Below are 23018 nucleotides of genomic sequence, written 5' to 3'. Positions count from 1 at the left end.
ATGAGGTCCACAGGCGAAGGTTCCCCAGTGATTTCAACCAACAAGACCTTCTACAGGCGTTCTCACTTGTGAGCAGATAAACTGACTGGAGCTTGCAGCCTCGTTATGCCTTGTGCGCCCCCCTGACAAGGGTGCCGGGAGGCTGGGATGGGCCACCACCCCCAGGTAAAGCCGAGTGCGGTCTGCCTGGGGAGGGGGCGGCAGGGATAAGATTGCAGCTGGGAGCCTCAGTGCCTCTTTAGTCTTTACCATCAAAATCAATCCTAATTTTAAGCACTGTGGGGTTTTGCTCCAACTATTGGAAATTTAACAAATAATTACTTTGGAATGATAAAGCAAATAGCCAGCCTACATATGAGGCCCGGGTTACTTTGCAGATTATCTGGAGTGCTTCTTAAACCCATCAAAAAGTAATTCTGAAATCTTAGTCACAGCCACCCAAAGATTTCCTCCCCCTACTGCAAGAAGGTTCCTGCTGTAAGTCAGGGACACCTACTCATTGACTAGAATAAGAAGAATGCAGTTCTTTTATGTTCTTAAAAATAAAAGTAGTACACAACCCTTCTTTTCCCCTTTTCCTTTTCCTAGAGCGTCTACAGCGTTTCCCTGCTAATGCTATTCCAGCTGTGGGGTTATACTCTGAATAGTGTTGAAATTCTTGACACTTCTAACTACTGGGTTCTCCATAGGAACGGGTACGCAAGGGCTGGCTGCAGCGGGAGGACCTCAGGCTCTGTTAGGGACCTTCTTGTGGTTGTCATAGCTGACGCCACCAATGCCCTCCAGAATATTCATGGGCAGAGGGAACACAATGGTGGAGTTCTTCTCGGTGGCGACGGTGGTCAAGGTCTGCAGGTAACGCAGCTGGAGCGCTATGGGGGACTCGGCCAGCACCATGGAGGCTGACTTCAGAGATTTAGAAGCATTCATTTCCCCTTCTGCTGCCAGGACCTAAAACGACAGAATTAAAAGTCTTCAGAAATGAAGTTTACAACTGTGACCTGCGCTTTCTTTTTCGGGATCTCTCCTGGTAACTCTCTCCCAGCCCCTGCTTGGCCACACGTGTTTCATCTCCTTAATTCTCTGGCAAGGATAAGAGTTTCACATCCTAATGTGATTAGAGACATTGGAGGAGGCTGCAGGAAGCAGGGAGACAGCTTATAAACTGTGAGTCCCTAGGTGTCATTTTCAAACAAAATCAAAGCATCGCCTTTAACCCGAGCAGGTACGGGTCCATCCACACTAGTGATGCTCCTGAATCACCTGGAGCCTCGCCATTCGCTGCCTTCGTTTTCAGAAAAGCCTGAAATGCAAGGCCTCCAGTTGGCATTTTTCTGTCGTTTTTACTTATCATAGATATTATAAATTTGTTCTGTTAACTTTGTCTCATTCTTAAGAATTGTTTCAGGTTCTCCCCACTCTTGATTACAAGCTGCAGCAAGGACCAGTCTGCAAACCCTCACTGGGAATCTCTTAAGTTCCCTGCTCTCTTGTGGTGCTCAGGGTGCCCGAGAATGACTTGGATCTTGGCTGTCCCGTCCGTGGGCACTCGCTGCCCGTGTGGTAAAAGCACCTCCTCGGTCCACTACTCAGAAGCTGCTGGAGCTCAGCAAACAAACCAGAGGGATAAGCAGAAGAAAACCTTCCTCGACTCCCAAGTAAGATTCCAAAGGTGTGCACGAAGGTTTCTAATCTTGGTTGGTTTGTGATACTTCAGGAAACCCTTCCACACAGACACGAAGGCTATGGATCCAACAGAGTCAAGAACACTCGAGGCCAAGCTGTGCTCACATTTTGTAATTCTAACCTGGGTTGTAGCCATCCCCCCCTTCTCCTGAAAATCCAGTTCACTTAACGCACTAGAAGGAGGATGCTCAAAAGACAGGCACCAAGTTGCTACACCAGAATAAACAGCTTTATAAAAATGCAGGTTCCTGGGCCCACCGGGGACTCTGCTTCACTGAGTCAGGGGTGAGACCTGGGAATTGGTGTCTGCTTTGCTCATTTCTCTCTAGAGGACTCTGCTGTACGGCCGGAGGTGGGGACCCACCTTGCTAAGCCACTGGATATATGGCTGAGCGCCCTTGACCCGAGACCTATTATCAAGCTTCCTTTAGGTACATTAAGTTCCCCAACACCTTTTAATTCAGGGGTAAATTCTCAGTAAAAACTGTGAAAAAGAACCCTCTTCTTATCAAAATAATTGAGAGAGCCTGAGTTTCCTTGCAAGCTCCACCCTTGTCTGCTCCAAGGCTGGGCGGCCCGCCCTCCAGTGCAGACGGACGCGCCCTTACCCTGGCCCTGGCTTCCCGGGTGGCCTCGGCCTCGGCCGCCATGGACCTCTGCAGCTGGATGGGGATCCTGACGTCTTTGATTTCCACTCGGGCCACCCGGATCCCCCACAGCTCGGTGGCATCGTCCAGTAAGGTCTGTTTCCAAATCAAAAGAAAGGACACTGATCAGACAACAGGTGCAGTGATCTAGGTTCCTAATATATTTTACATATGCAGGAAAATCCTCTTCTTTCTCTCCTTTTGTATGGTCAGCATTTGGAGCGAGACAGTGTGGGAAGGGAATAGGACTTACTGCTCACTTCCTGGAACTGAAGTAAATCTCAGGATGGATTCAGAAACAAAACTTGATAGGTCTTTTAATGGGTGGTCACTCAGCGGGTCCACCCCAAACTGTTCCTACTGAAGTGTCTGTCTAGCTTCGTGCAAATACGCGAAATTTTCTTGTCACTGTCATCAAGCAGACAGCAATGACTTTTGTCCATTTGCTGCTGTGAATCATTGGGCCAGTTACTTAACCTTTCTGATTCTCAGTTTTCATATCTGTAAGAGATTTTCCTTCAGGACTGTCATGAGGATTGGAGATAATACATGTAAGTTATCTATCAGTACCTAGCAATGACTCAGTACATAACAGCACCGGGTGCTTTTGGAGATATTATCTGTCTTGCTCTGTTTAACCTCTGCACTGTGGCCAGTTTTAAACAGGGAGCAAGGCATATTTTTTAGAGCAGAAGAAGCCTAAAATCAAGATATCCTTATCCTTTTTGAAAGCTTAAGACCGTTGAAGATACCTTGCTGGTTATCCTGGAGCGGGAGGGATAAGACAGGATGCCCTGAGAAACAGTAAGATCCGGTGGGTAGTTCCCTCAAAGGGAAAGAGCAGAGATCTCTGTGACGCCATATAGCAAGAGAGCCCTGGCCTTTCCGTGATCCCTGCAGAGCCCCAGGAGATGGGGGGACACCACAAGAAGTCAGTGACCTGACTGCGATGGGGAAACATCTGAGTCGTCAAACTTGTGGGGTTCTTAAAATGACGTGGAGAGTTATCATGCAGAACTGATATTATCTTGTAAAACCTGGGGACCTGGCACCACCATAGGGACTGGGGGAGATGCCAAGAAGAACCAAAGTTGAATTTCCCTTGTAACTTACTGAGGGCAGGCTCAGAATGAAAATGTAATTGATTTAGGAAAATGCAGAAATGTGATTGTCTATAATCTAGGGTCTACCGGAAGTGAGATGGCCCGGCTACATCCTCATCAGCATAATAATTATGATTACTATTAATATCATTATTGATATTAGTTGCAAGAAGTCAGATTTCCCAGCAATGACAGTCCTGTGCTGTCTCAATCAAATCCTCTTCTAACTTTCACGGTCCACTGAAACGCAGGAATACACGGGCTGCCTGAGAAATGGCAACCCTTCCTCTAGAGTGATCTAAACTAAAAAGAAATCTGGTCTCTAACCTTTTTGGAAAAGGCTAATGTGTATGCTAATTCATAATTTTGAATTCCAAAGAAAATGGATACGGAGCGCAATTCCAACAGCTCCCCTCTTCCACTCAGATATTTAAATCTGGACCTCATGATTATAAAGAAGTGAAATCCCAACCGGAGACCCATCTGTTTAGGGCAGCTGTGTGTGTGTGCGCGCACCCATGAGGGGGTGCCTTGAACTGCCAATATTTGATTATCACTGATAATCAAAATGAGCAGATTAAAGATGAAGGTTCTTGGTGTCTTTACCTGGATGCTATGGGCGATCTCTTCTCGGCCAGCTAAGATTTGGGACAAAGTCTGTGTCCCTAAGACATTTCTCAGAGTGGTCTGAGCCAGCAGAAATGTGGCTTGGTGGACATCGTTGACATTTGCCACTGCCGAAACAGCGCTATAGATTCTGTAATAGACCACGCCATCCACTTGAGTGGTCACAGAGTCTCTGGTGAGGATCTGGAGAGCAAGAACGTGGACAATCACATGCTTATGACTTTCACAATACTCAACAAAGGGTTAGCCAGCCCCAGAGCCCTGTCCACCGGAGGAGAGCATTAATGGCAACTTATGCCAGCATCACCCCAAATCTGTCCTGGCTTCAATATACTATCATCCTAGTTGATAACAAAATTACTACACAGGTATGCTCTGTACCTACCTCTGTAACTTCATCTTAGGGAAGTCTTACTTCCCATAGTCAGAGGCGAGAATGGTTATTTCCATTTTTAAAATGCAATAGTAGAGTTCCTGCCAGAATTCTACCTTGTAAATAGAGGAAGAACGACCTGTTTCCCTGATACCTGAAAACTTTCTGGTTCTGTTTCATCAAGCTTGATGAATAGCAGTGCTTCTTAAAAAACATAGGTGGCACCAGAGACCATGTTCTATGTTCCAAGAAAGAAAAATCGATTTAGCTTTATAGAGGCTCTGCATTTAACAGGACGATGTACTTTGGAGACAATGAGATTTCTGGCGGTACCACCGAAGGAGAACCTAGGACCACCTTCTCCCACCTGGCACTGTTTACCATGCAGCAATAGTAAACATGATTGTCCCTAAGCATCCCATGCTTTCTTAGGATTAGGGCTGAATTCTAAAGTAAGTACTCTGCCATTCCCGTGAGAAGGAGCAGACACCATTGTGGGGTCTTGACTGAGTTTTCTGGACCAGAGAGAAAAAACTTAACATATACTCATAAATGTTGATTTTCCCACCTCTCATCCGCTTGGCCCTCTCACACATTTTCTTTCCTCTTCCTGGATCATTTTGTTTATCAGAAAGTGGCATGATTATTAGTAAGTCTGTTTCTCTTTCTTATTACCCAGTTACTGGTTTGCATCATTCAGTTGAAATACTTTAGGAATTGAAAATAATTATTTGGAATCCAATTGCAGGTGGGCTCTGTGCAACGTCTGCTCTTTCCCCACGCCAGCCCCAACTTAGTTGCATCCAAACACACAAAAGATTGTAAAGCAGAGAGGCAAGGGATATTGATATTACTAAGAAATTTTCTGAGAAGGTGATGGAGAAGATAATATCATCACCAGCCACTGACATACACCGAATTAATTTCAGCCCCTTCGTACAATGATTTATCAGACTTCCAAGCATCTGCTCTGTCATTCTGCATCCCAGCTTCTCTGCCATCTGTATCCCTTCTCTCTCTTCTCTCAGACTTTCTCCCACCCAGATACTCCAAATCTTCCAGCAATTCAGCCCTTGCCCTTGGCTTCATTCCCATTTGGTGAAACCAAAGCCCAGCAGTTTCAGGAGCCACCTAGGATTCCTTAAGCGGATATTTAAGAATTCAGTTCCTCCTTCCCTTTATGGTTTAAAAACCTACTATAAAATCTCAATTGTCCATGTAATAGGGAAGATGTTGGTTTACTTCCAGAAACATATCTTTGATCAGCATTACCTCCTGTGGAGGAATGTTGCAAGTAACAGTCCGGAGATCAACCTTGACAAACACGTCTATGCAGGGCAGGATCAGAATCAAACCTACGGAAAAAAAAATATGGTTTAAAATTTCACCCTATTGAAAGTAACTTCAACACATTGTCTCCTGGCTGTAAAATACATTATTTTCATGGGACTATAAATACTTTTCAGATGGCCTTCAGTATGTACGCTTTGGGGAAATTATTTCCTCCCATCAGTCAATGACTTAAAAAAAAAAGTGGTTCCCTAGGAATTAAAATCTTTTGAAAAGAACTAAAAATTCTTGACATTTAATTTTTAGATTTTCTTTTGTAAAAATTCAACCTACTTATATCCAAGTGTTGACTTTGACATTTATTTAAAAGGATATTTTGGAAATTGGTTTCCCATGTTAAAGGTATGTGTATAAAAGATTCAAGCAGTAGACTTTTGACCTTGAGTATCAGTGACTATCAACATTCTCATTGATCTGCATTAGTACTGAAGGAATGTTAGAATTAAAATCTTCCCAGGATTTCAGTGTCCTTAGAACCAATGTATTACAAAATTTGTCATCTCTCTGTGGCTGTTTTCTGGTTTGCATACAATGGCATTCTTCAATCATAAACATTTTGCTTCTCTCCAAGTTGTAAAGTATTGGCCTGGGTGAAGGAAAGGCTAAGGAAACTCACCGAGGCTCCTATGACTCCTTAACTTACCCTGCTGAATGTTCTCTACAGCAAGAGTTACAAAGAAGAGAACCACAAGGCATGCCAGAAAGATGGGGGCACCGATCCATTTCCATTTACCAGAAAGATTTTATGCTCTTCGGTTTTATTTTCAAAGAAGAAACAACTTTTTAGGTTGAGTACCATGCCAAGGGCTGGTACCGTCAACAGAACATGCTGCTAAGGTGCTTTCTCTCTGTTGGTCTCTAAATCTTTCTGAGACATGTAGTGAGGATGACTTCATGTTGTTGGTCCTAAGTCACTGGCTAAGATCATGGCCCTTAGAACTAGAGAGAATTAACACCCAGCCCTACCAGTTACTATCGCGTGACTGCGGAACATTCATCTAATTTTTCTGAGCATCAGTTACCTAATATCCATAAGACAGTAGTGCAGATTAAGCATGAGTCAACAAGACAATGAAATAAAACACTAAATCACAGTGCCAGGCATGTTTTAAGTGTTCAAGAAGGAGCAGTTCTTATTACGAATAGTTTTATTATTAGAGAATAATTTCTACTTACAGAAGTGGAGAGGTTTTCCCTTAGTCATTTGGCCTGTTTCCTTCTGGCCCTCATGACATTCTGAGGTAACTCATTAGCCCCAGAGACACATATGACGAGAGTAGTTATCCTGGGACATTTAGTGGTGAAACCTTCTGGGGAAATGCATTTAAAAGAGACTTTTCTCTAGAGTCCTTCAAGTTGTGGCTTTTGTGTTTAGCTCAAATCCAGTTTTATGCTAAGTTATAATCTTGGCCCCATCAAACGAAACACGATGAGGAAGGGGTTAACTTTGTTCTGTTATTCCTCGGATGGAGGATTCTAACACTTGTACTTTGACAAACTCATAAAAATATCCAGAGTAAGCAATGCTTGCTCTTTCTTTTCGGTTCTTTATTAGACAAGTAGGATTATGCTACTTGAAGTGGCTAAGTATCTGTAACAGGCTTCTCCTTTTGAAGCTTCTCATATATTTTTTTATGTAACAGATACCTGAGTGCCTGCATGCCGCATGGCCAAACGCAGAGCACACAGAGGGAATAAGGAAGTTCCTGCCCCCAGAGATCCCGCAGTTCAGGAGAATGATTTTACTCAAATACATCATATGAGGAGACAGAAAACAAATGTTATCAGAGAAGTATAGGAATTAACTATTCATTTCCATGTTCCTTTCAAGATGTTATTTTGATAACCTCTCCTTTCAAGAATCTTAGAATCTATCATATGAAATTCCCGTTTTGGTGAGTCAAAAACAGACATTAGCAGGGAGGAGGGTATACCTCAGTGGTAGAAGTATGTGCTTAGCATGCACAAGGTCCTAGGTTCAATCCCCAGTACCTACATTAAATAAGTAAGTAAATAAGTAAGTAAGTAAGTAAGTAAATAAATAAATAAATAAATAAATAAATAAATAAATAAACAAAATTACTCCCTGCAAAATAAAAAAAAAAACTTTAATTAAAAAAAAGAAATCATTCTTTAAAAAAACAACCAGACATCAGCAATTTCTTAAGGTTCAACTAAATACACACCAGGAGAAATTATGAGTATTAAATCAATGTCTTACTTCTGGGGAGTTTTAGTACGGATACCTCTCCCCTCTCAACACCCCACAAAAGAAAATCTCATCCTTTTTTAACATGAAGAGTTTGGGACTTTTTTTTATTCTAAGGTTGTAGAGAAAGGATGGAAATAAAGACCACATCTGACAAAAGGCACTGTACAGTGCCTTCCAGTTTTGTGTTTCTATTCATCTACTTGCCAAGAGAGGAAATTGTCTTTCACTTTTCTGTTAGTTCTTTCGGAGAGTGAGAATCAAAAACCAGCTCCTGGAATACTCTCCCTGAGTAACATAATTGTCTCCCTCGGCCACTTGTCCCCTCCTCTCCATCTTCCTTCATTCTCCCTGTGGCCCTGGAAATATGTGACGTCCAGTCGTCATAACCAGAGCTGCTCTCTGCTCATGTTCACAGAAGCTCTCAAGAGTGTTAGAAAACAGGTCCAGATTTCCAAACTCCCAAGCTAGTGGTCTAGTGGTCACTCCCATTAACTTGCACAGGAGGACGACATCCTTCAATTGTGCAGAAAGGCAAGGGCCCCGCTTCCTGTGATTTTATTTCTGCTCATCAGACACATCCAGGGAAATTTTTGGTAGCAGTAACAGGTGCCCACGACCCTCGTCAGAAGCAGCCGCAGCGTCATACCTGGTCCCTTGGCCTTGTCAGCTTGGATGCGTCCCAGTCGGAATACAACAGCCCGTTCGTACTCCTTAATGACCTAAGAGATTAAGCGAGAGCATTTAGTCCTAATGGTCTATCAGCTCAGGTAACGAGCCCAATCTATCTCCCGGGGTGTTACCTTCAAGCATATCCATATGGAGACAGGGAAGGTAATGATCATCAACAGCAAAGAAAGGGAAAACAGGACCCAGCCACACGCCCCGAGCCGTTTACTCTTGATGCCTAGAAAATAGAAGGGAGGCGAGCCTGTAACTGACGTGGTTCTTAGAAAAGCCACGCGGCTGCGTGGACGGTGACACCGCCCAGGAGCCTGGCCACGCCCGGACCGAGCTGGGGAAGCAACCTGCATCTGCACACACTCATGCCTGCAGTAAACCCCCCCACACACACACACACGGACAATATGCACTCAGGTTTTTAGATGAAAACTGACCTGTCCCTGCCAAGAAAAGCCTCGTAGCCATCAATAACAATTACCGTTACATTTACGCAGGGTTGCCACAGCTTATGATTCTCAAAACACGTAAAACTACCCACATCAGAATCATCAAGGTGCCACTTTAGAAGACAGATTCCTGGACCGCCAGAATTCTCCAGGTGCAGTCCAGGCAACCTCTGGGGCAGACGGGTAGGTCCTATTATCCCCAGAGGAGAGCATGTGGCAAAAGTAAACAACATTTTGAAGGGCCCTCCGAACGAGTTTCTATGAGCTCTCTCTAATTTACCAATGCTGTGGTCTCAGGGCAGACACTCAGTCTTTCTGAGCATCCGTTTCTTCATCTGTAGGATGGGCATAGAAATTACCTACCTTGAAGGATTTGATGAAGAGTAAACGAGATGATTTACACGTGGTACCTGACCCACACATTACTATCCACCTTAGTAAATGTGTATCACTACACTTATCCCCATGTTACAGATTGATGGCTATTACGGGGACTTGCCAGACATGGATATTTGACATTTCTGACTTCTCATGGAATTTTGTCACATCAGCTCAATATATCAGCTGCCTTTTTGCTAATCACACATTTCCATAACAGGGGTGTTTGGGCTTCACAAATATTGCCTGGAAAAAGATGAGACTAAGTTCAAATCACACTTCAACCATCCCAATCTTTGTAGCTTGAATCATATCAATTACATAGTTTCTCAAGTCTTAGAATTCTTGTTTGTAAAGCATCCTGGTCTAGCTGATCCTTGCACCTTAGAATTCTTTATATTTACTGTTTCACCTTCTTTTTAATCCTTGCTCCTTCTTGTTCTCCTCTTCTTGGTAACCAGTCCCATCCTCACCCCTTGACTTCCTCCAGTTGATTCCATGTTCTCTACACAAGCACTGGAACTAATCACATTGGCTGGGTGACTCCGCTCAGGTAATGCCACAAACACTCCACACCATCTCTGTCTCAGCTAACGCCTTAGCCAGGCACACTGTGGTCCAGCCTGGAGGTGCAGGGTCACCATTGCCTCTGCCCTATCCAACTACAGCAGTCACTGAGCCTCGCTGATACCACCTCAGATTCATCCTCATCTATTCATTTTACTGCTGCTGGTTTGTTGGCAAACACCAACTTAGGAATATTTGCAAAGATTCTAAGGTTTTGCTCTTACAGGTAATGCTGTGATGAGTCCTTTTTAATGAGTGTTTTTGTGCCCTTGTGTAGGACGAATTCCTGGCAGTGGAGGTGTTAGGTCTAAGGGATTAATATTTACAATTTTGGTTGATGGTAAGTGCCCCTCAAAGAGTTTGACCCAACGTTTACTCTCGTCAACAGTGCACCGTGATGCTCGGCCTGTTCCCACGTGCCCTGTCCTCACTGGATCTTTTCAGTCTTCACAATTGTGACATTCTCACAAGCGAAAGGCATCTAAGTTTTAGAGACATATTTCATATTAAAAACTTCTGAGTGCAAATATCCTTTTACAGGCTTTAAATACACACGAAGATACTCAATAACAGTAATGCATAGGCCAAAGTTTACATTTCCAAAATATCACTTTGCAAAATCCACATTGAGGTGGATCAGGCTATCACTAGGCAGGGTAAAAAGACATTTTGTGTCTTCTCATCGAAACTTTGTTGTATTTTATGTATTAGTTCTTTTAAAAATTATTAATGATGATACAGCTCATTGTTTAAAAAGCTCCAAGCAATACAGACAAAACTAAAAGCCCCCTGACCATCCTCTTTTCAGTCCACTTTTATCTAGAAAGTTTCCATAGTTATCCATTTGGTATATGTCCTTATAGACCCGTTCCTATGTATTTACATACATGCATCTGCAGTTACAAAACACTTGGTTTATTCTTTCTCTTTCTGGCTTAAATAACTTAAATATCTTGGAATAACCTTTAATGGAAAAAATATGAAAATGAACATATGCATGTATATGCATGACTGGGACATTGTGCTGCACACCAGAGATTGACACATTGTAATTGACTGTACTGCAATTTAAAAAAAAAGAACAAGAAAACACTTGGTTTAGACTTGTAGATTTTGTGAGAATTGGCATCACACTGTATCTAAGTTTCTACTTTCTTTTTAAAAACATTGAATCTATTTTGGAGATATTTCCATGTCTTTACAGATGTAATCTCATTCTTCTTAATTACTGCCTTCTAGCCTAAATTTGTAACTCAGTTTATTTAGCCATTCTCCCATAAATGGGTAATAGTGTTCCTTGCAATTGTGCCTTTACAAACAAGGCAACAATAACTGTGCCTGTACACGCCTCTCCCGGACAATTTGCACTTCCCTGGCATCTTGACGAACCCACAGAAAAAGCAGCACGTTCCCTGCCCTCTTTGGTGTGTTCCCTCCCCGCTGACACTGCCATGTTTGGGATTCAGGAGCCTCGGGGTGTTGAGGCTGTGACCACCAGTGCTGCACACACACAGGCAGCTGGGCCTCCAGCAAGGACATCAGCTCCACTTTGCGTCCTGGGCAAGCCCCAGACAGGCCCAAACTAGCTACAGCCTTAACACTAAGCTGCATAAGCAAGTGCCTGTCGCAGAGAAGACTGCCCTGACCTACAGGAGCTCCGGCAGCCCCTAGTAGCCCTTGCACCATTACCTGCCAGCGAGGCTCTGCTAAGTACTAAATGTGCGAGAGAGGACAGAGCTGAGGACACGAGTAATCTTCCAAGATTTACACTTGAGCATCTGAATGACCGAGGCCGATGTTACTGGGAGGACTGGTGGAGCCTGGGGGTGTCATTAGCAGCCGGCTGAAGTGGGGCTGTGGGCTTCCCTGCAGGGCTCTGCAGCTCGGGGGGAGCACAAAGCACTTCTCCTGCAGCTTGGGGGAAATCAGGTCTTTTCAGTCAACCTTTGTTCCCCCTCCTCTCTCCCCCACCAACCCTCCTGCAGTTAAAACCAGAATGCTGTGCTGAGAGGTCCTATTTGAGGATTGCAATTCTGCTTCAAAGGAAATACTGGGATTGCATTACAAAGGATCTTCAGAAACCTCCTGTACCCCTTTACCTCAGCCTACACAAGGATCCTGCCAGAGGCTTCCCTCCGCCATTCCTTTGAGGGGATGAAGGAAAAAAAAGGGGCCGCACCACCTCCCTGTTAGCCACAAAGCCCAGAGCGCATCTGATCATCTCCTGCTTTATCCCAATCCACGGACGGAAGGGTGTTTCTCAGTGGGTAATTGTCATCATACCAGAAAGCTATCATCACATTCCTTCCTGGGGGAGAACTGGACTTTGCCACCCCCAGAAAATTGCCCCGGCTTCTCATTCATCTATTTAACACCTATTTTACCAGTTCCACGCCAGCCACTGTGCTGCAAGAGCCGTGGATACAAAGGAGAGGAGAATGGGGAACTTTCCAACAAGAGTTCATGTCCGGCAGGGAAAGAGACCACACGGACGGGGGTGATTACAAGGCCCTGCTCTGCTGCGCATCCTTCTCGGATGTGTACAGCTGGTGAAGTGAGTGGGGGTCCCCCCTGCACGCCCCTGTGATGAAGAGCAGCAGAAATGCCTGGGGAACAGCTTTCCCTCAATCTGCAAAAAGGGAACTACGCACAGAACCTGGGGCTCAGCGCTGCCGACGCTGGGACGTCGCCTGGAAGGACTTTAGAGACAACTAAGGTCAACCCTTCCTTTTGCAGCCAGAAAACTCTCTGGTTAGTGTTGTCACCATCACCTGAATCTCTCTTTAAATAAAGTGGTACCCACAAGTTCCACAAACTGACGGTAGTTTGCATCTACCTTTATCGACTTAAGCAGTGAGGCAAAACAGAGCTTCAGTTGTAGAGACATGCCCCTGGGGCCTCGTTCCTAGAGCTGAGATGCAGCCCATGGCACCAGAGGGGACTTAAATACCCTCTAGGACGCGGGTAAGCACAAAGGCAAGATTTGTACCTCGTGTGCAGCTAGGAAGCAGGGAAGAATATTCTAGATCAATAACCCCACTTAGGCGGCATTAGAAGTGGAGGTGAATTTTAGAACATAAAACAGGCTAAGTGATTTGGTTGCTGATTTCCCAAATTTGGGTTGGTTGACAGTATTTAAATATTGGATAGACACCACATGCGATCCTTGCCCACAGATCTGTGTTACTATAAATAGTCATTTTCTCTCTAAGCAGAAACAGTCGTCTATGTGCTAGGACATTATTTAAAAACACCAGCATAGAATGATGTACATTACAGGGAAATTAAAATGAAACTCATAATGAGATTATATACACGGTTTCCAGAACGGCAAACATCAAAACACTGACAAGGCCACATTTTATCAAGACTGTGGAGCAGTCGGAGCTCACATTGCTGCAAACTGATACAATCATCTTGGAAAACTGTTTGGATGTATCTATTAAAGCTAAACACACACTTTATGACTTGGTATTCAACTTCTAAGTAATGTCTTGGAGAAATGAGTGCTGATTTTGGTGAAAAACATATTCAAGAATATTCATTGCAATTCTAGTCATAAAACCCAAGAAATGAAGAGCCACCCATGCCCATCGATAGAAGAATGAATAAATAAAATTGTGGTATGTCCATACAAAGGAATACTACTTAGAAAGAAAAAAGACAAGACTACCACTGTATTCAAAGTACGGATGAATCTCATAGACAGAATATTAGGCAAAATAAGCCAGACACAAGAGTATGTACTTTCTGATTCCTTGTTCAAGAGTACATACCGTATGATTTCACTAATGTTGTATCATTTCTTTCAAGATGAGGCAAAACTAATCTATTATGTTTGCCATCAGAGTCGTGCTGTCTCTGGGTAGTGGAGTTTTAGCCATTGGGTATTACCTGGGAAGAGATGAGGGTGCTTTTTAGGGTGCCAGAAGTGTGTCATATCTTGATGGTAGTAATTACGTAGACTTACACACTGAGCCTGTGGAAGTAAGCAAAGCCCCGCCAAAGGAGAAAAGCAAAGGCTACTTATTCAGAGCTTGCTGTCACTAAAGTGTCAGCCTCTGTCACTTGCTTCTTGACAGAGACTCAAAGGCAGGCAGAGGGGCTGGGAAAGCTTCATAGTGGAGAAAGTGGTCAGCTTCCGGTGTCCTGATTGGAGGCTGTTGGCCTGGGGAAGCTAACGGTGGATGAACCAGAAGCAGAGCATCCTATGTGATTAGCTAGAGGGTACGTGTTTGGCTTGCTTTTCTTGGTCCTAAGTTGGAATCTGGAACCAAAAGCAGGGAAGCTGTCCATTATTAAACGAGCCCTGGCCATTCAGGGCTGACTGTTAGAGAGATTATTGATTAGCTTCCCTGGTTGTTATTAGAGATAAAAATCTGATGTGTAGCAGGCTGGCTTCCTGGGCTGGTTATGGTAGATGAGGGGTTGGTTTTCCGGGCCAGTTGCTGCAGGGTGGGGATCCGAGCTCTATTTTTATATATGGTCCAGCCATTGCCTGTTAGTATAGTCAGTCTCTCAAGCCCAGCACTTAAGAGTTGTGCACCTTGTTGTAGGTATCTCAGACTTCGATAAATGACTCGGCATGGACCAGAGGACGCTCCCTGCTTGCTCTGCATCCTCAGAAGGAGGAGGGGAGAGAGAGAACGGAAGACCTTCCGCACCGCCCGCCTGCGGACGGACCAGAGACAGTGTCTCTCAGGGACGGAGAGCGTTCGGGGGCCTGAATCCTAATCGGGACGCCTCTGTTTGTCAGCTCCAGGGCATTTCATCAGTCACTCAACCTGCTGAGGTCTTAGTGTCCTCCTGTTAAGCCCATAATAACTAGTTGTGAGGACTGAAGAAATTCCACGTAAAGGAGTTATCAGCCACACCAGGAGGCCCTCGAGGCAGCCAGGCCGCTGCCTAGGATTTTCCTGGAGGTGTGTTTTGGTCAAGGCAGTCTTAACATTTCCTTCAGCTTGACTAGCTGTTAAACAGTCTCCTTGACTCTGGGCCCCCCTCATTTCCCTTTTCTCAGAGCGTTCCTTTAGAACGCTTCTTTTTGTAAATTCTTTCTCTGCCCCTTTGAGGTGTCAATCTTTCTAAACAGCCTCTGGCCAGTGTTACAATCCAGGGCTACCCTGCTCAAGGGCCTGGGAGCCGTTCTTTTGAAATGTAGCCATTAAGGAGATTGCACCCCTGTCTCATGGGATGGTAGGAGCCTAACTTCAGTAGCCCCCACACCCCAAGCTGTAAAAGCAGCCCCCGTCATAAAGACATGAGAAGTTTCTCAGCAAACACAATGGGACTACGACCACCCCCTGAGGCCTTCCAGCACCTTCCCACTGGTGCTCTCCAGCCTTAACGCTCCCCACACCCCTTCCTTCCAGTGGGGTTGGTTCAGAGTACTTGTGAGTTTTGACTTCTCTCTTTTATGGCGATCGGCTTCACTAAGGTTTTTCTTTCTTGCGTGTTTAACTTGGTTTGGTTTAACTTTTGCTTTGACAGTGGACATTTTTGTTTTGTTTTGTTTTTATTTATTTATTGTTTTGCCAGAGAGAATTCTAAGTGTCTGTTGTGAATAATCGGGTCCATGCCGATGAAAGCTCCTCTCTAGGTACAAGAACCACATTTTCAAGGAGAATCTACAATAAAACCCTAACTCCTGCAGGTTCCTACCTGCTAAAGTGAGGCTGGTCACTGACTTTATAAGTTCTTTCAGATCAAACCTTAAAGAGACAGACAGACAGACAGACAGAGAGAAAGAGAAAGAGAGAGATTTGCTGCAAAACTACCAAATTAGAACAAGATGGTGATCACCAGAGCTAGTCCTATGACTACAAAATTCCATAAGCCCAAGAGTTTTCTAAACTGTCAGATTTGCATTTTAAATACAGAAAGATGATCTGAGTTTAGCGGTTACATAAATTTCATGACACATTTACATTGTTTCCTTTTTTTTTTTTTTTTGACCATTTGGCCTTTTGAAGAAATATTTAAGATATGTTTTAGAATAGAATGTTCCAAAAGGTATAAAAATAATACTTTTTATACCTTATACTCCCCCTTTCTGCTTAAGAGCGTAAGCATTGCCAGCATGGCCAAAGCCCCCTCGGGGGGCGCTCTTCACATTCCCACCCCCACCCCCAGAGGCAGCTGGGCCTGCAGCCTCGGGGTGAGTCCCGTGGGGCGCCATCCCCACCGGTCAGCTGCAGCAGCAACTCCCAAGCCTGCCATGCGGAGCCCAGGCTTGGCACACGGGCTCTTAGCCCACCCATAATTCAGGTTTTCAAGAGGCAGTGTTTTGGCCTCTCACTTCTGGGTCTCGGTGACTAGGCCACATGCTAACGGCACAGAAACGTCCCCCGCAGTAGAGAAAGCACCAAGTCCTCATGGATTTTCGTGCCTTGCCCGGCCTTTGTGTCCTCCAGACCCACGTTCATCTCCCACATTCATCTCCCACATCCTCCTTTAGTGAATGAATGAAGTGCGTGGTACCCTTAATGCTTTGACTGATCAAGAGTGATGCTCAGCGACATGACAGGCTGATTGATTGCTCTGTTTGAAGTTTCTTGTCTGGAAATAATGATCCATCAGAGGAGATTCTGTTTGCTTTCCAGAGAGTCATTTAACCTGAAATCATATGTCCTCGCATTTTCTCCTTCATATAAACTGTCTTATAGCCTCACCCCCGACCCCCTACACGCACACCATTCTAGGAGGCAGATAAGGAGAAAATATTTACTTTGCGTCATTCTCCTTTCTCCCCACCCTGCCTTTTCTGTCTGAAATAACTACCAATAACAACAAGTACAATTACTTCTTCCCTAAGATTTATGCCCAGATGTTCTCACCATGGTGTTGTTTATAAGAGTGCGGGATCAAAAACACCCCGAAAGCTATGGAAGGGTGACTCAGCAAACGGTGACATGTCTACACAATATCACATCAAAAAAAAATTTTTTTAAGTTACAAAAACATGAGAACATTGCTATGGAATATTGTTGAAAGAATAAAAGTAGTAGGATCCAAAATTATATGGACAGTATGATCCCACTCAGTAAAACTATATGCATAGAAAAAAGATTGGAAGAAAATTAACCAAAATATTAACAGTGCTTAATTCTGAGTGATGGAAGCATGACTGACTCCTGCTGTTCAGTTTTCTTATTCTTTGCTACCTTTAGCATTTTAAAAGCAAAACTAACCATGTCAAGTTAAAAAAAAAAAAATGTCCTTTGTGTTTTTAGAGCAGGAAAAACCAGATGCGTCCTAGGGGAAAAATACAAGGTGTGTGAAATAAGAACCATCACCTTCCCTGGGCCTGGGGAGGGAGTGTTACAAATTCTTCCCCCTCTTCTGTTCACTTTCAATCCTGTGGAGACACAGTCAGTAAATGGATTCTCAGCAGCTCTCGGGTTCTTTCTCTAGTGGATCAAGGACTTTAAGCACCAAACATAAACTCTAAGGTGAAGCCCCACGGGGAAACACTCTCTTTTCATCACCTGTAAATCATCAGCCCTCCTGCCTTTTTCTCTGAAATATGAACACGGCTTGAGTCAGGAACATTTTTAAGGAAAAATACAGAATTTGCTAAAAAGAGATCCTGGGCAACTGAAAGTGTGGTCCCAGCATGGCAACGTCACCAGCTTGGAGACACATTTGGAGGCAAACTCTCAAGTCCATCCTAGACCTAGAGACGAGAACTTCTAGACCTGAGGACCAAGAATCTGAGTTTAAAAAGCTCCCCGGGAAGATTGTTCTGCACTTCAGTGTTGAGAGGAATGTCTAAGATGGACACAATCAAGATTCCAATTAACTTCACTTTAACTCTTGAGGAAAAGAAAAGAGAGACAAAGAAAGGGGTGGGATGCTGTGAAGAAGGCTAACGAGCAGCAGTGTAGTAGAAACACTGAGGCCCCGGGGGGAAGCCCTGAGAGCATTCTGTAGCTTCTGATCTAGCCTCGAGATGTCACTGAATTTGGAGTCAGGAAGAGATGTTCCAAAGCTGGGACAAGCCAGAGGCACCGTCTGCAGAGGGCTCCTGCTGGGCGTGAGGACAAGGACTCAAGTTACTCATTTCACTCTCTCAACATTCGTGAGTGGAAATTTCTGTACAGCTTGAAGGCCTGAATGGCGTCTTGCTAACGTTCCCATGAAGGAGGTGGGCAAGGACATGCGTATCCCACCAGCCTCACAGAAGGACTGGTATTGCGGCTTACAGATTACCAAGAGCATCTGAAGTCAGAAGTTGTAACATACAGGCCCCCTTTCTGTCTGTTCTGCGATAGTGCAGGTTTTCATTATAGTCGAAAAACAAAACCAAGGACACCCACGATCACATTTAAATACTCCACCCATGACACAGCTCCAGTCATGCCATTTACTCAGCTGCTGTCTTAGCCTGTCAAAGGGAAGCTAAAAAGTCTCGTGAAGGGGAGGGTACAGCTCAGTGGCAGAGTGCGTACTTCATATGCATGAGGTCCTGGGTTCAACTGCCAGTACCTCCACTTAAAAAACGTTAATAGTAAATAAACCTAATTATCTCCCCTTCCCCCTGAGACAAAAAATACATACAATTCTTTTTTAAAAAGGAAAAAAAGTCTCATGAAATTTCTTGTTTTAAAAAGATTGTACCCTTGAAGAGACCTCCCATTTGCGCTTCCAAATGCTGTTCACTGTCTCCAGCAGATCCGTGTTCCTAGGCCTCCTTCAAGAGAACATTCTTTTTTCCAACTCAGGTAGATACCTCTAAATATATACTTTCTTTTACAAACTGATAATGCCAAATGTGTCCTCTATGTCTAACTTGTACTAAAGTGTAGAGCACAGGTTAGGACACACACATGTAATGTCTTCATCATCATCATCATCATCATCATCATCATCATCACTGTTTGGACCTTCAGCCAGTTTTTAAACTCTCTAAGACTCAGTTTTCTCAATCATAAAATGAGGTAATAAAAGAATTCACCTTGGAATTATCACAGGATTTAAAATATAATGCAAGGAAAATGCATTGCAATACAGAATAGCCATCAGGATTCAAGGTGGTCATTGGTGCTTAGGGGCTAAGTTTTATCTTCTTCAACTTCTCCCCAAGTATCAAACATAGTGTAGCTCAAACCAACTATTTAATCATAGTATCATCAGATGATATTTGAAAATGGGTAAATGCTAGCCTGTTCAAAATGTCTTTGCTATTGAAGACAAAAAAAAAAAGAATGCAAAGATAAACACAAATTCTATGTAACACTTAAGAAAACGGGCAAGTCATAGACTGCTCTTTAAGAAGCAAATAAAACCACAACAAGCAATGAATCCAAAATCCTGGGCGCAAAATGAACCTGAAGCCCATCTCAACAGGCATTAATCCACCTCGTGCTCACTCTCTAACTCTCTATAACATCACAATTCTCACTTTGCTTAATATACATAAAATAAACCTAAGGCAGGAAAAAGGAACTTACCCACTAAATTCTCTTTATCCTGTTTCTCTGGGGAGGACGCCCCAGGATCCATTGCATTCTTGAGAGGCTTTTATTCTTGGAAAATTTTCATGGGTTTGGACCCAGACCTGGGCTCCAGGCAGCACCCAGATGTGCTTGGTGAGAGAAGGGAGAGGAGAAAGACAGAATGAGAGAGTGAGTGAAGTTTCTCTTCTTTCCTGAGCACCCTAAGGAGTAGTTACCCTGGTGAAGGAAGCCTGTTCACATAAACAAAACAATCTCTTTCATGAGTTCTGGCTGCCTTTGTTCATAGAGAAAACTGGAAAGCACATATGTGACCTGATTGTGTTGCTTCTTGTAAAATATCACTACGTAGTTTTCTACATCATTTATATTTATAAACACTCTGTATCGTGTGCAATTTGTTTATCATAATCAGCTGTCCGGTACACAGGGCAAGTATACCCATCCTTATGTTTCAGATGAGGAAATTTCATCCAATTCATTCTACACACTGCAGTGAGTGGTCTTTTGGAACTTGAATCTGATAATATTACTATCCTGCTTAAAATAATCCAAAGACTGCCAATTGTTAGCATGGTAAAGACTAAAATCCTAAGTGTCCTAAAAGACCTGCTACTCTCTCTCCCTCCCTTTCCAGACTCAATTACATGTTACCCCCCTTACTCACTTAGCAATAGCCCCATTGGCCTTCCATCAATCCCACTAAACTGTCTGTATGTGTCGTCTGTGCCACAGGGCCTTTGCACATATTACCTTTGCATAATTATTTGGTTAATGTTGGTTTCTTCCTCTAGATCAGAAGTTGGCTAAGTACATCCTGCTAACCAAGTTTGCTCTACCACTGGTTTTTGTAAGCAAAGCGTTATCAGAAAACAGTAACACCTGTTTTTGTATTGTCTTTGGCCATTTTTGCAACGTACCTATGCTAGTTGGCTAGGTGCTGCAGAAACCCTGTGTCCTGCAAAACCCAAGATATTCACTATCTGTCCCTTTACAGAAAACATTTGCTGAATCTTGTCCTACATGATAACTTTCACACGGGGAGTGACTAGGTCTGTTACTTTTTACCATGGCACCTGCAAAATTTGAACAATGCAGGCACATAGCCATTGTCCAAAGGCCACTGGTTGAATGAATGAATAAGTAATTTATCAAAGATAACAGCTCACAAATGGTAAAGCTCTCTCCTGAATCCGGATCCCCAGGCTCCCGTCCCAGGAGTCCTCTCATCATACCACTTGGAAAACGAGGGCAACTTTGCACTCATTCCAACGCTGAAAGCACCAGTCTTCTAATTTCCTGACGTTCCTCTTTCTCAGGTCAATATTCCAGATCATATTTTGCTTTCCTTTGTGTGAAAACAAAATAACACAAAACAAGCTCTGATACTTCCCAGGTCATCTCGTCTTTTCCAGTCCCAACAGTCTAGTTACTTTCTTCTGAGCAATTTCATCTTCAAAAACCTCCCTGATTGTGGGTTACTTTTGCCAACTACTTGATCATCGTAATTGCCTTTTCCACAAACTCAAATTACACTAATAACTAGGCAGGGCTGTCAGCCACAGTTGGTAATTATAAGAATTAATATGGAATATTAGAACTTGGGGAAAGGAGGCCGGGGACCAGAAACAGATTAAAACAAACACACATGTACACACAGAGTCAGAGACTTTCTGCTTTCGAATGTTTTCCTCTGCATCCTTCCCGTACATCCTTAGTGATGGCTTGATGCGGAAATGATGCCAGAGGCAGAGTGGGTAAGAAAGCGGGCTCTGGGCTCATGTTGCCTGGATTTAAAGAAATTCTGGCCCTGCCATGAACTCACTGTGTGACACTAGGTAACTTAACCTTTTCATGTTTCTTTCTTTTTTTTTTTTTTCCATCTGTAAAATGGACATGATAATGATTTTTACCAGAGTTGTCCGTGTGAGAATTGTATGAAATAGTACATGTAAAACACTCAGCGTAATTGAGACAGAAGGGATGAGGGCAGGGCACAACCATGAAAAGAACAACATAGCAATTGAGGATGGGACATAAACTGGTTAAAACCCAACTAGGCCCCAAATGGTGGAAGATTCAACTCCCTGCAGACCTCAAGCCCCGAGATGGTGGGAGATTTGGCTTCCAGTAGACCTGGGGCTCCATTATCTGCTCACTGTAATGTACTGGCATGCTCAGTGGTACACCCACAGGCGCTGTGACAGTTCTGAGGCTGGCCATAAAAGGTCAAAAACTGGGCAGTGGCTCAATTCCTGGGAATACCCTCTCCTTCCCCAAAGTGTTTGGAATAATCCTCCCACTTGTTAGCCTGTGAAATTACCGAGCCCATAAAAACTAAACTCCACACTGGTGCTCTGAGATGGCTACGCTCAGTCTATGCAGTGTGCATCTCTCTGAATAAATCTGCTTGCACTCTGCTATGGCTCGCTCTTGAATTATTTCCTGCACAAGACAAGGACCCTCACTTGGCGGGGTGCATCCTAGGGACTCGCCAGACACCTGGGACATGACCACCCTCTTGTGCCCCATTTTTCTGCATCATAATGACCGGCATTGATACATGGTAACTCTTATTACCAGGAATGGGAGCTGAGCTATAGTCCTCAGGACTCAGCAGTTCTTCTTTCTAAAATGGGAATGTTGGGTTAATTTTCCCAGTATCATCTTTCCCTTTTGTTTCAAGGTTGCTCAGTGATTAATTAGATATGTCAAAACATTTTCTTCTCTCTCTTGTCTAATGCTTCTCCAGTTTGCTGCCAATTTGAAAACTTGCAGGTCCCTCCCTGGTTCTGGGCTGTCTGTCATTCATAGATGCCATTCTGTTTCCTCCCAGCCTCCACTTGACCACCATGTCGTCTCCACTTTGGGACTAACTTCTCAGGGAAAAAAAAACAGAAAAACTTCCTGCTTCCATCATTTCTTGCATCTACTCATAGACAATCTTTGCCTGGAACAGGAAGCCACTTTCCTTCCAGATCAGACAAAAACAAAGTGTTTTGGCAGTGCTGGTTTAGCTAATTTCTAAATACATTTCCCCTTAACATTGGCCAAACACCACTTACGCCAGCACCGCCAGTCACTGAGGTGCAAGGTTCAAAACAACAGTAACAATAATTGTTCCCTGGTGGCCGCTGGGAAGAGCCTCCAGGGCCCTTGCAACAAATACATCCCCTTGGAAGATGACTATGCAACTGTTTTTCTTCTTCCTGCAAAATGTTCCAAGTATCTCAGCCTAGAAAGCAAGAGTGATTTCAACAAGTAAGGAACACCTAGGACAAGCTGAGTCCCTAACCCGGAGCCTCCGGAGGCAAATGAGACAGAAGCCCATGTGAAATGTCTCCTCCTCCTCCTCTGCTTTAAACCACTGTGGGCCACATTAATGGAATTTTCTCCCCGTCATCATGGCACGAGGGAGAGGGGAATAAAGCAGACGGGGAATTGCCGGCGTGCACTCCCGATGAAGATTTTTCTGTGTGTTTCTAAACTTCAA

The 23018-nt window shown here is 43.9% G+C and overlaps 1 protein-coding gene across 2 annotated transcripts; it reads right to left on the bottom strand.

The window, feature by feature from the left end:
- Nucleotides 1–588: 588 nt before the first annotated feature.
- On the bottom strand, nt 589–20293 carry STOML3 (stomatin like 3). 2 transcript variants are annotated; one of them, XM_031465927.2, is made up of 7 exons: nt 19563–20293; nt 8799–8902; nt 8645–8717; nt 5709–5791; nt 4043–4246; nt 2295–2429; nt 589–951 (listed from the first exon to the last, which is right to left on the bottom strand). In XM_031465927.2, exons 2-7 carry the CDS (start codon nt 8838–8840, stop codon nt 727–729), a joined length of 762 nt encoding a protein of 253 aa, XP_031321787.2. In that variant the 5' UTR covers nt 8841–8902; nt 19563–20293; the 3' UTR covers nt 589–726. The 2 variants fall into 2 exon arrangements, with proteins under 2 accessions (XP_031321787.2, XP_064348975.1); XM_064492905.1 differs by lacking the exon at nt 19563–20293 and adding an exon at nt 12396–12430 and having other exon boundaries at nt 727–951; nt 8799–8892.
- Nucleotides 20294–23018: the final 2725 nt, after the last annotated feature.

The sequence above is a fragment of the Camelus dromedarius genome, chromosome 13 (assembly GCF_036321535.1).
Source record: "Camelus dromedarius isolate mCamDro1 chromosome 13, mCamDro1.pat, whole genome shotgun sequence".
NCBI classification, from domain to species: Eukaryota; Metazoa; Chordata; class Mammalia; order Artiodactyla; family Camelidae; genus Camelus; species Camelus dromedarius.
The sequence above is the reverse complement of the archived record's forward strand: the minus strand, read 5'-3'. Positions and strand labels throughout refer to the sequence as shown.